Source organism: Papio anubis, chromosome 17 (genome assembly GCF_008728515.1).
Source record: "Papio anubis isolate 15944 chromosome 17, Panubis1.0, whole genome shotgun sequence".
Taxonomy (NCBI): domain Eukaryota; kingdom Metazoa; phylum Chordata; class Mammalia; order Primates; family Cercopithecidae; genus Papio; species Papio anubis.
Window position 1 is genome coordinate 66,237,436 of NC_044992.1, and position 12,511 is coordinate 66,249,946.

The 12,511-nt window shown below is 50.6% G+C and overlaps 1 protein-coding gene across 1 annotated transcript; it reads right to left on the minus strand.

Annotated features, from left to right (window-relative positions):
- Nucleotides 1-1,122: 1,122 nt before the first annotated feature.
- CD300LB (CD300 molecule like family member b) lies at nt 1,123-11,356 on the minus strand. Its single transcript, XM_003913384.5, has 4 exons — nt 11,098-11,356; nt 5,674-6,003; nt 3,525-3,597; nt 1,123-2,846 (listed from the first exon to the last, which is right to left on the minus strand). Exons 1-4 carry the CDS (start codon nt 11,246-11,248, stop codon nt 2,684-2,686), a joined length of 717 nt encoding a protein of 238 aa, XP_003913433.2. The 5' UTR covers nt 11,249-11,356; the 3' UTR covers nt 1,123-2,683.
- Nucleotides 11,357-12,511: the final 1,155 nt, after the last annotated feature.

Sequence of the window (12,511 nt, forward strand, 5' to 3'; positions counted from 1 at the left end):
ACTAGGCACACTCATAGAAGCAAAAAGTAAAACAGTGGCAGCCAGGGGCTGGTGGAGGAGTGGAAAGGGGGAGTTGCTATTCAATGGGTGTGATATAGTCATGCAAGGTGAAAAAGTTCTAGAACTCTGCTGTAGAGCAATGTGCATATAATTAAGAATATTGTACTGCACACCTAAGAGTTTGTTAAGAGGGCAGATTTCATGTTAGGTGTTTTTTGTTTGTTCATTTTTTACCACAATTTTTAAAAAGGGGAAGAAGGAACCCATGCCCCCCGCCCTGGTGAGGGCCCTTCCCACTGCTGTCTCTTTATTGCCCCTGGCCAGCTGCCCTCAGCTCTGAACTTCCTCTGTGGTTGTGCAGTTGTTCAGAAGTAAAAGCCTGTGGGAAGGAGAAGTTGTGTTTTTCTCTTAAAAGAGTAAGAGCCATACCTGCCCACCTTTTTTTTTTTTTTTGACAGAGTTTTGCTGTGTCCTCTGTCGCCCAGACACAAATGGCACAATGGCACAATCTCAGCTCACTGCAACCTCCACTTCCCGGGTTCAAGATATCCTCCTGCCTCAGCCTCCCGAGTAGCTGGGACTACACGTGTACACCACCACACCCAGCTAATTGTTGTATTTTTAGTAGACACAGCAGTTTCGTCATGTTGGCCAGGCTGGGCTTGAACTCCTGACCTCAGGTGATCCACCTGCCTCAGCCTGCCAAAGGTCTGGGATTACAGGCGGGAGCCACCATGCCCAGCACGTCACTAACTTTTGGTTCCATTAAGGGTGAAAATCAGTTTATGACAAATCCTCATGGTCTGTGGCTATTAAAGGGCATGAGGGCTTTGGCTCCAAGCTCCCAGTTGAAACACATTTGCTGTAAAATGCAATGCCAGCACTAGTGGCTCATTTATTGACTTTCCGTCTTTCTCCCTATCCCAGAGAATGGGTGTATTAGGCAGGCTTTGCTTGTCAGCTTGCGTTGGAATCCCAAGGGGTATTTCCTAGAAATGTGTACGTGGGTAGTGGTGTAAGGGCGTGTGTGCTGGGTGGGCAGACAGACAATAGATGCCTACTTTACTCTGGTGGATTCTCCTCGATGGAGCCACAAGAATAACAACTCAGCCACACTAGCTCCAGAGAGATTGAGGGATTCATTGAATATCAACAGGAAGAACCGGTGGGAAAAGAATGACATCACCTTGACAAGCGCCAGTGGCCCCTCGCCCCTTTGAGTCCAGCTGGCGAAGCATCGTGCTTCGGTTTTCCCTCTCGTGGAGCAGTGCGGTCCTCCCTGGGTCTGGCCGGATCTTTGGGAGGCTGGATCCAGGAAAGCATTCCAGGAAGCAGGGCCCTGGGGGTAGTGGACTGTGGGTCCTGGTCCCCCACAGAATGACTCAGGGGGTCTTAGCCCGGCTCGAACTCTCCTTTCTGGCCATTATGGAATTTTCAGGCCCATCATTGGCCAGAGCCCTAAATTCAGTTGAAAGTCAGAGAAAGTTTCTCTTTGGCTGAAGGACAACAAGAGGGGGTTAAAGAGTCACAGTGGGAAGGGGAGGCTCCGGTTACCATGCTAGGGACCAGAGGGCCCCCTCTCCTTTATCCACTGCTGACAGTCAGAGCTCCCTGTTAGAACCAAGAGCAGGAGGGAGGCGTCCTCATGGGTGTTCAAAGGGCAACATGCTGAACATGTGTGGTGTGTTTGCGTGTGCAGGTTGGGGAGGGAGAGTGTCTCACATGGGGCTGGTTCTCCTCACAAGAAGTGAAGGTCCCTTTGGTGTGAGGGTCCCTCACCTATACAGCACAAAGTGACCACATTTGAGGGCCTCATCGCCGTTGGTGAGGCATGTGAGGAGACAGCAGCACTTCCCTAGGACAGTTTTCATGAGTAACATGATTTCAACATTACTGAAAAGGGAGGGTGCCATTTCCTGCGATGGTTTTTGTTATTGCCCTCCCCACCTGGAGGTGGTTCTTGAGGCCCAACAGGCTCTTTTGGGGAGGAGACCTGAGCTGTCACGCTGAGGAGGCTCCCAAGCTGCAGCCCCCCAGAGGTGGGGGAGTGGGCAGGGAGCTTGGGGAGCCAGAAGGAGGAGGAGGTGGGAGGGGGAGGTTCCTCCTCAACCCTGTGGACTCAGAGCCATGTCCTCCCTGGGGAAAGGGTCCATCCAGCCCCTCATGCCCTAGAATCAGGAACTCATCCCAGAACCACTCTCCTTGTGTGTGAGATCAGATAGGTTTCTTACGAACACAAGTTATTAAAACCCAACTTTGCCAGAAAAAAATATTTTAAAAAAATGGATATATCAGGCTCTAAGGCAAAGACAGTGTTGAGTTGGTCTCCGGGATGATGGAAGTCTAGAGCTGGGGGGTCTCCCCCAACCTCTCTCTGTACTTTGGTCCCATGCTCTGTGCCAGAGTTATTCCAGCAGTGGGGACACAGTCATCCAGGCTTGAGCTCCATCTCTGCAGCTCCTGACCAAGAGAACAGGTGCTGGCACCCCAGGAGGTGATAGTGGTTTGGGAGAGGCCCCGGCCCTGGTGGGCAGGGAGGTGCCCACCAGCTCCAAGGCCAGGGCAGAGGCCAGGGCCCCTATCTCAGTTGCCACATCCCGAGGACTCAGAGATGTTCCTTCCACAGCCCAAGTCTCTTCTGGAAACGTGGTCCAAGGCAGGAAGGCTCTGCACATCCATCTCTCTAAGCGGCCATGTCTTTAGTCAGAAGTTCAGAGAAGTTCATGTAGATAGGCTGGTCCCCTGGCTCCTCGGGGACCCTCTGAGACCCCTTCAACCAGAGGATGGCACCAACCAAGATGAGCAAGATGGGCACCTTCACAAATACCAGGAGCATGTAGTGGTTCCTGGGGAAGGGGACACAGTGCTCAGAGCCCTGGGCACCCCCAGGCCATGTCACTCCCATCCCCTAACCCTGTGAGCCATCAGTCAAAGCCTGTGACCCTGGACCGGGCAACCCCACTCTGAAGATCCCTGTAAACCTCCTCCTTGGCTCAACCTCAAGGGCTCCTCCAACAGTCACCTTGGCTGGTTTCGCACGGGGCCCGTCTTCCTTTCTAACGTTACCTTCTGGGACCCTCTTTGCTCAAAGTACATCTCAGCTCAACAGAAGCACCAGAGGTCACCAAATACAGGTTGTGTTTCCTGCCTCTGTTCCTACTAATACCAGCTCCAGACTGGTAAATCACCCTTCCTGCTCTGTGTCCCTTGATGTCTTGCACCACCGAGGGTGGTATCTTATCTCCCCCTGGCACCCATGAGGCCACCAATACAAGGTTGACCGATTGACTGGGCGGATGATGCTCACTGAGAAGAGTTCTGCAGAGTGGTTTTCTGGTGAGAGCTAGAGTGGGGAGATGGTGGATTGCAGTGACGGGGGCAGGAGAGAGATGGAGGGTGGGCTTGGGGCCTCGACTCTGGCTAGAACAGGTGTTGGTGTTTGGTGACAGGCAGGAGTTCTCAGGCTTGGCTTCCCCTTAGGAGGGACCCCAGGTAGGGGCAGGAGAAAGAACCGCATGACTCACCTCTTGTGGGTGCTGATGGACACCCTGATATTGCTGTTGACAGATGAGCTTGCTGGTGCGGAAGCTGCTCCCTCTAGACACAGGCAAAGTCAGCCATGGGTTATTAGCACAGGTGGGAGCTCGTGCATGGGTCACAAAGCCACCCAACCCTGCCAGCCCTCACCAGAAGACCCTTTCCCCTGGAGTAGGAGGATTTTTCTCTCCTGCCACAGCCCCTCGTGCTTCTACTGAGTCACCTCAATCTCAACACACAGACATTTTTTCCCATCATTTTCAGGTGTGGCAAGAAAAATTTAAAAATAAATAGGAGTAAGCACTGTAGTCTATTATGGGAGAGAGAGAGGTTTTTTCATACTTTCTTTCCACCTATCTTGTAAGTGGGACTATTGGATGGGGAAATAAATTTCTGGTCTTTTCCTCTGGAGTGATGCCTGAGCAGGGCTTAAGGAGATAAGATGCTGAAAATGGGCTGTCCAGAAATTGGGGTAGTCCAGAAAAAGGGAAAGGGGGCTCCAGAAGGCTCATGAAGAAAAGGGCACACTCCAGTTAAATAGAGAACACCGACTATGAGGAACGGAACATTTTTAGGAGCAACTATACAGGCAATTTGTTGGGGGCAGTCTGGTGGGGGGGCCCCTGAGCCCAGCCCGGCACTGAGTATCCATGACCCAACAGTGATCTTTTATTTCAGTCCTCGGCCCCAGCAAATTCTTCTCAATGGTCCCAGGCTGTCAGGGGCAGTGGTTCACGCCTGTAATCCCAGCACTTTGGAAGACCAAGGGAGGCAGATTGCTTGAGCCCAGGAGTTTGAAAACAGCCTGGGCAACATGGTGAAACCCTGTCTCTACAAAAAAATACAACATGAACCAGGCGTGGTCATGTGCCCCTATAGTCCCAGCTACTCAGGAAGCTGAAGTGGAAGGATCAATTGAGCCCAAGAGGTTGAGGCTGCAGTGAGTCAAGGTCGCCCCACTGCACTCCAGCCTGGGCTACAGAGAGAAACCCTGTCTCAAAAAACAAAACAAAGTCAAACAAAAAAGGCCCAGGCTGGGGCCACGCTAGGTAGGCTCCTGTCTAAGCTGCAGGTAACTCCAGTCACAACAGTTCCTATGAAGCCCCTGATCGTCTTACAGGCTGGTACCCCTGTAGGTTCCCCACCCAACACCCCAGAACATCTCTCTCCCTAAAGCGCCACACTGGCCATGGCTTTTTGTCTCTTTGTACCACCTGCATGTCTTGCTCAATCCCCTCTCTGCCCCCATAGATATTCTGGGCTTCCCCTACTTGGCAGCCCTGGGGAAGTCTTGCTTGACCCTTTCTGGACTCCTCTTTACCCAGCTGTAGCCACTGTGTCCATGTGCCTCTTTGGTACCAACCCCAACAGTATACAGGCTTGTTCTAGGGCCGGCATTGTCTATTTCCACATCACCACCAAATGGATCCAAGTGGACACTGAGCTGATGAAGTACTGAGTACGGGTGTGTGGGTGGAAGTGGAGGTTGGGGGCTGCTTCCCAGACTCCAGCAATAGCAGCAGGACGACCCCAGAGTCTGTCAGTGGAGTCCAAGGCATGGAGGAGATGCCAGGGCAACCAGAGAGGTCCCTGACATTGCCCGTGATTGAAGCCATCCTTTCACTTTAAAGCGTCCACTGTCACCCATGCATCTCCCTGGGACTTTCTTACCCCATGCTCATCTTACACAGCCAGATAAAGTAGCAGAGCAGGTGGCTGGGGACCTAGAAAGGAGGGTACTGTAAGATGCCCAGAGCTACTCTGGGTTGGTGCAGTTACTGGGACTCAACACTAGGACTCCCTGGGCCGCTCTAGGTTCCCTCTCTGCCATGTCATGAGCAGGGCTGGGCCACCAGTCACCAAAACTGAAGTCCCCATTCTCACCCCCATCCCAAGCCCCACCTGGATTCCTTGGAGAGACCTCAGGGACTGAGATGGCAGAGCGATGCTGGCCGCCACTCTCCCTTAGTTTCTCTCACCTCCCTCCCAGTCCGTCTGTCTGTCTGTCTCTCTCTCTCGCTGTCTCTCTTAGGCTCACCGTCATTTCCCTTCAGCCTTGGGGAGGAGCAGGTCAGAGCATTGACTTTCCCAGCCCTGAGCTCCAGGGCCTCGTTGTATAGATGAGAAAGTTCTTACCTGGGTCAACAGTCAGTTGCACTTGAGTCCCAAGGTCAGGTCCTAGTCTCTGAATCCCACACCAGTAAATGTTTGAGTCATTTTGCCTGAGCCCCTCCATGGTCACAGTGAATGTGCAGTCTGTATGACTGTCCTTGATGGACACAAGGTCCTTCTTCTCTTCTTGCTCCGACCCTCTGGTTTGAATGAGGATCTCGCATGAGACCCAGCGCGCCCCTCGGCACCACCACTTGACGTGGGTCTCCCATCCTCGCTTATAGTGGCACTGCACCTTCACGGACCCCTTCTCTGGACCTCTCACGGACACTGGACCTCGGATGGAGAAACAGCCTGCAAAACAGAATCTCAAGATACAACTCCTGTTGCCTGAGCCAGTTTGGTGTTTAAGAGTCCCGAGTGTGTCTCTAGCACACCCAATTCCTCATCCCCATCTCCCCCTCAGTCCAGCCCCCCACCAGCTTCTAGACCTGCTTAGCATGTGACACCATGGTCTCCTACCACCTTCTTTCCTTGTCCTCTCAATGCTGTTCTCATCGGAGCCAAATATTTAACTACCAGCCCTCTGGGAGAAAAAAATCTCTGGTTTAGGAGCTGGGCACGGTGGCTCACACCTGTAATCCCAGCACTTTGGGAAGCCAAGGTGGGCAGATCACCTGAGGTCAGGAGTTCCAGACCAGCATGGCCAACATGGTGAAACCCGGTCTCTACTAAAAATACAAAAATTAGCTGAGCGTGCTGGCAATCACCTGTAGTCTCAGCTACGTGGGAGGCTGAAGCACGAGAATCGCTTGAACCGGGGAGGTAGAGGTTGCAGTGAGCTGAGATCACACCACTGCACTCCAGCCTGGACAACAGAGTGAGACTCTTGTCTAGGAAAAAAAAAAAGAAAAGAAAAAAGTCTCTGGTTTTAATATTTGCCAAATTCCGTAGTGTAACTACTCCCACAGTGGCAAATGTCAGGTAATCCATGTGATGTCACTGGACACAGAACTGGGAAAAGGTGTCCCAAGCCAGCTCCTGTGAACCAGACCCAGCACCCTGCGGGGGTACCCAGGGTTTCCTCTCCAGCCTTCGTCTTGTCTCCCCTGACAAGCCTCCATGGAGGGAGTCTCTCCATGTCCATGGCTTTAATGATTACCTGTTTCCTGATGGTTCTCAAATCCATATTTGCAGCTCAGACTCCCCTTAGCAAGTCCACCATTTACAAACACACGCTGGATGTCTCCACCCCAAATTCCTATGTTGCAGAATGGAATGCACTTCCTCTCCCATCCTGAACTACTCTCCTTTGGTATTTTTTTCTAGTGAGGCTTTGGATGTGACAGAGTAACAAAGGCCTGGTGAAAGCTAAGCAGATTAGAGGTGAGCATCATCAAACGGCTGCCTGTGCCTCCACTGATTGACTCCAGTTAGGCTGTGTGCAGATAGGCTCCTTCCTTGGCAATGACACGGGTTTCTTGATCACTCAGAAGTGGATAAAGGGGCAGAGAGTCACAAAGGTAGCCTCCCTTGACTGTCTCGTGGCCTCAGAGCTTCAGGCCCAGGCCGGGGGTCTCTGCAGGGTGGAGAGAGCCGGGTCTATTTCCCAGGCAGGTGCCGCGTCCTCACAGCTTGGGCCTTCTCCCTGAAGCTGTTTTAGTTTTCTTGAACTTTGCATTTGTGGTTGGTAGAATAATGTCCCCCATAGGTGTTGGCATCCTCATACACAGAACCTGTGAATATGTCCCCTGACGTGGCTGGAGGGACTCTGCAGATGTGATGAAGTTAGGGACCTTGAGACAAGAAGAGTATCCTGAATAATCTCCACGGATATTCTAAGTGAAACAGGGTTGAGGGAGAGTCCGATTGGAAGATGCTCTGTTGCTGGCTTTGAAGTGGAGGAAGAGGCCACCGGCCAAGAAAAGCAGATGGCTTCTAGAAGCTGGAAAATGCAGGGAAACAGATTCCCCCTAAGAGCCTCTAGAAGAGGGTTCCCAACCCCGGGACCACAGATGGGTAATAGCCCATGGCCTGTTAGGAACTGAGCCTTACAGCAGGAGGTGAGCAGTGGGCAACCAAGTGAAGCTTCATCTGTGTTTACAGCCACTCCCCGTTGTCCGAATTACCACCTGTCCTCTGCCTCCCGTCAGATCAGCGGCGGCATTAGAGTCCTATAGAAGTGCGAACCCTATTGTGAACTGCACATGTGAGGGATCTAGATTGCGCACTTTATTAGAATCTAATGCCTGATGATCTGTCACTGCCTCCCATCACTCCCAGATGGGACCGTCTAGTTGCAGGTAAACAAGCTCAGGGCTCCCACAGATGCTACATTATGGTGCAGTGTATAATTATTTCATTATGAATTACAATATAATGATAATATAAAGTATACAATAAGTGCAATGTGTTTGAATCATCCCAAACCATCCTCACCCCACTCCTGGTGTGGAAAAATTGTCTTCCATGAAACTAGATCCTGATGCCAAAAAGGTTGGGGACCACTGCTCTAAAGAAACCCAACCCTACCTGCACCTCAATTTTAACTAGTAAGACCATGCCAGGCTCTGGTCTTCAGAAGCATCAATGAGATGATGAAATTGTGCAGTTCTAAGCCATAGAGTTCATGTTAATTTGTTACAGCAGCCACTGGAAATTAACATAGCATTCAATCAGCAGAACCAACTTGATTGTCTTCAAACCAGCAGCTCCACCACCCAGCCTTCCAGAAGAGCTTGGCATCTACTTTCATGCTGTCCTCTCCTTCAGCCCCAAGAGCTGATTGGTAGCCAGTTTAGTTAGCTCTATCCTAGAGATGCTCCTCAGGTTTTTTTCTTCTTTCAGTCTCTGTTATCACAGGCCCCGAGGACAGCATGGCAGCAGAGCAACTGTGAGCTTTAAATGCAGAAAGACTTGATGCTGAACTAGTTGGGAAACCCTGGCAGAGTTGCTTAACCTCTGCAAGTCTTGCTTCCTTATTCATAAGACAGTCACGCTACACTCTACTTTGAAGGTGGTAATAGGACTTGGATGTATGTAGGCTGGGCAAGGTGGCTCATGCCTGTAATTGCAAAGCTGTGGGAGGCTGAGGCAGGAGGATCGCTTGAGCCCAGGAGTTCCAGACTAACCCGGGCAACATGGTGAAACCCTGTGTCTGCAAAAGTAAAAGATTAGCTGGGAGTGATGGTGCATGCCTGTGGTCCCAGCTGCTTGGGGGGCTGAGGTGAGAGGATCGCTTGAGCCTGAGAGTTTAAGGCTGCAGTGAGTTACAATCACCCACCACTGCACTTCAGCTTGGGTGACAGTGAGGCATTGTCTTCAAAAAATTATTTACTTTTAAATTTAAAAGAAGACTTGGATATAGTCCAATACCAGACATTTGGGGTTTGCTCCATCAGTGACAGCTCATCAACAGGTCAGGACCTCATCTGTGCCTAGATCATGGCGGTGGCATCTGGAGAGGTCTTCCCAGTCCCAGCAGCATCCTACCCAGCTCTCCTCTCCTGAAGATTATGGCCTTCATACTCTTGTCTTTTGTGTTTCCAATCTCATATCCAACTCGCCACCCCCAAGCTGTCCTGCACACTAACAGCTCCCTCTGCTCTCCTCTCCATACCACTGCCTGAGTTGGGTACTGACACTGTCTCCTCCTCATCGTCAGCTGCACTTGCCTTGAGCATCTAAAAATCTTTTAGGGTCCAGGCACGGTGGCTCATGCCTGTAATCCCAGCACTTTAAGAGGCCAAGGTGGGTGGATCATTTGAGGTCAGGAGTTCGAGACCAACCTGGCCAACATGGCGAAATTCTGTCTCTACTAAAAATACAAAAATTAGCCAGGCATGGTGGCAGGTGCCTTAATCCCAGCTTCTTGGGAGGCTGAGGCAGGAGAATCACTTGAACCCGGAAGGCAGAGGTTGCAGTGAGCCAAGATTGTGCCACTGCACTCCAACCTGGGCGACAGAGTGAAACTCCGTCTCAAAAACAAAAAACAAAAACAATAACAATATACCCAAAAACATAAATTGGATTTGTCAGCAATCACTAACAGCAGAAAAGAGATGCTGCTGCCTTGAACAAAGTGTCATGAATCCTAGCTTCAGTCATTCAAACTGTAAAGGGCTCACAATGTAATTAGGCCCATTTAAAAATATATGTGGGGGTTTCTCTAACCACAGAATATGATGGCTGGAACTATTAATCAGGCTTCTATGTGTTGTCAAGAGTTGGTATGAGGAACGATAGGGATGGAAATGACAGGGCAGCCGTCAGCTTGGAGCAGAGCCCTGGTGAACTGGCCGAAGGGCTGAAGTCCAGCCAGGACTGGAGTTGGGTCTCAGAACTCCCCAGCTGTGCTCTTTCCTGTTGTACCTCTGTGGACTGCTCTATCTGTGCCAGATGGTCAGTCCCTAGGCTCCAGGAGAGAACTGTGTGGCCCACACATACTGTATACCATGTGTAAAATTCTGGATTGTCCCCTAATGCCCTCTAGGTATCCACCAAGGTTTGCCATGGAGAAGATCATCTAGCCCTTCCCACTTTCCACCTGGGTTCTTGAGAAGTTTTTTCTTTGAAAGTCTTAGCTCCTGAGCATGGCGTGGAAGGCCTTCATAATCTTGTCTTTCGTGTTTCCAATCTCATATCCAACTCGCCACCCACAAGATGTCCTGCACACTGATAGCTCCCTCTGCATGTATCCACCATTCTTTCTAAACCTCCATCTCTCTGCACAGGTCCCCCAACACACACACCCACATACACACCCAACTCTAGAGTGTCTGACCTTCCTTCTACAAGGCATATCAAGTGCACAGCTTCGTCTTTCTCTAGTCACCAGAGAGAACTGCTTCATCTTCCGCACACACCTCCAACAAATGCCTTATTGTGTCCTGCAATTGCTCATTGTTTATGTGTATGTCTCACCCACTAAGCCATCTGGAATTTTTTTACTTTTTTCTTTGAGACAAAGTCTCACTCTGTCATGCAGGCTGGAGTGCAGTGGTGCGATCACAACTCTGCAGAATTGAATACCTGAGCTCAAGGGATCCTCCAGCTTCAGCCTCCCAAGTAGCTGGGACTACAGGCATGTGTCACCACGCTCAGCTAATTTTTGTTCATTTTCTTTAGAGACGAGGTCTCACTATGTTGCCCAAGCTGGTCTTAAATGCCTGGACTCAAGCAATCCTCCCACCTTGGCCTCCCAAAGTGTTAGGATTACAGGTGTGAGCCACCACCTCAAGCCTGGAGTCATCTTTAATGGCCAGTTCTCCTCCTCTTTTTTCTTGATGTCCTCAGGCCCCAAAGCACACGATGTCAGTCCCCAGTGCACCTTTGTTGAATGACTTCACAAAGCCACCTCTCATTTCCCTGGATGTGGAAGGACAAATGCCCTCTGCCTCCTGCCCTGCACCTGTCATACCAAGGGCCCAAGGCCCCAGCCCCACTCACCTGAGAGGCTGAAAAGGAGCAGAGCGGGGGACAGCCACATGGCTCTGCCTTCCCGGCTCCTCGTCCACCTGATCTGCAACCAGTGGCAAATGCAGATCCCAGATGCACTCTGGAAGTTCTGCCTGAGCTCAGGCTTGCACCTTCTGTGCATCTAGACCGCCTTTGACTTTCTTAATCTTTCACTTCCTTTTATAGAGTGGGTAGTTCCTGCTTTTAATTATTCAATGAAAGAGGCAGGGCTGGGCCACAGGGATTGAGCATTGTCACTACGTAAAAAAGAGGAGGGAGGGGACTGTGCAGGGTCAGGAGGGGAGGGGGAGATATGTCTGCAGAAGGGGTGGGGTGGGGGGCATCTGGCCTAGCAGGCCTTGGGTCCAAGGGGTATAACACTCTGGGAATCAATTTCAGAACTGTTCTACACCACAGTGACGGGTCCCAGCAGCAAGGAACACCCAACTCAGATGTCAGCTGGGCCATGCTGGACACACCTGAAGATTCGTTTGTTTAGGTGTTACAGCCAAGTGTATAAACACATAGACTATTGGCTCAGACAGACCTGGCTCTAACCCCACGAGCACCACCTACAAGCTGCGTGACTGTGGACAGCGCAATCAACATCTCTGTGTCTCAGTTATTGCATCTATTAATTGGGCTCATAATGTTTGTTGTTGTTATAGGAGTTATTGAGAAATTATTTTAGGTAGATAGAGAGGAAAAGGGGTCCTTGGGAAGATTTTTTTTTTCTTTTAAAGCAGCTCCGTAAATGTTCTTGTCTAGCAGAAAAGCCCTGGCTCTTAGAGCTGGGCAGGCAAGCTTTGATATGCAAATACAGGCCATCAGAAACTGGGTCCACCCAAACATGGAGACTCCCACAGTCTTCTTGTCCCCACATGTGCCTGGCAACATGGCCGCCCCTACAAATCCCCATGTGTGTAGAACATCATGGCGCCTGTATTTGCATATTAAAAGGCTAGGGTAGCAGGGCTAGTTTTTTTGTGGGCTACTTGAATGACATACCTGGTCAAACCAATCCCCTGGGCCCTATGCAAATCAGGTACCACCTCCTCCAGCCTCCTCATATAACTGGTCGTTTTGCACCACACTCGAGGTTCCCTGTTTCAGCTTGGAGCCTGCCTCCTTCAGTCTCTGTACAGGGGGAGCCTCTTCCTTCCTTCTTTCTTGTCTATTAAATTCTCCACTCCTTAAAACCACTCCACATGTGTGCATGTTGTTTTATTAAAACCAGCAGGAGACCAAGGAACCTGATGTTCCTCCAGTCATCAGAGCCATATCATTTTGGTGCATTGGCCGGAAATCCAGCATTCATCGGAGTGGTAAGTATGGAAGTGAGCTTAAAATCTGTTCTGTCATTCCAAGGCACTCTTAGCCTCTATTTTAAAATAAAATAAAATAA

Excerpts from the sequence above, each read along its gene's own strand:
- CD300LB (XM_003913384.5), bottom strand. The coding sequence starts at position 11,248 with ATGCACAGAAGGTGCAAGCCTGAGCTCAGGCAGAACTTCCAGAGTGCA. Across the intron at positions 6,004-11,097 it reads GCTCCTTTTCAGCCTCTCAG|GCTGTTTCTCCATCCGAGGT; the intron begins GTGAGTGGGGCT and ends TCTGTTTTGCAG. Across the intron at positions 3,598-5,673 it reads GCAACTGACTGTTGACCCAG|AGGGAGCAGCTTCCGCACCA; the intron begins GTAAGAACTTTC and ends GCCTGTGTCTAG.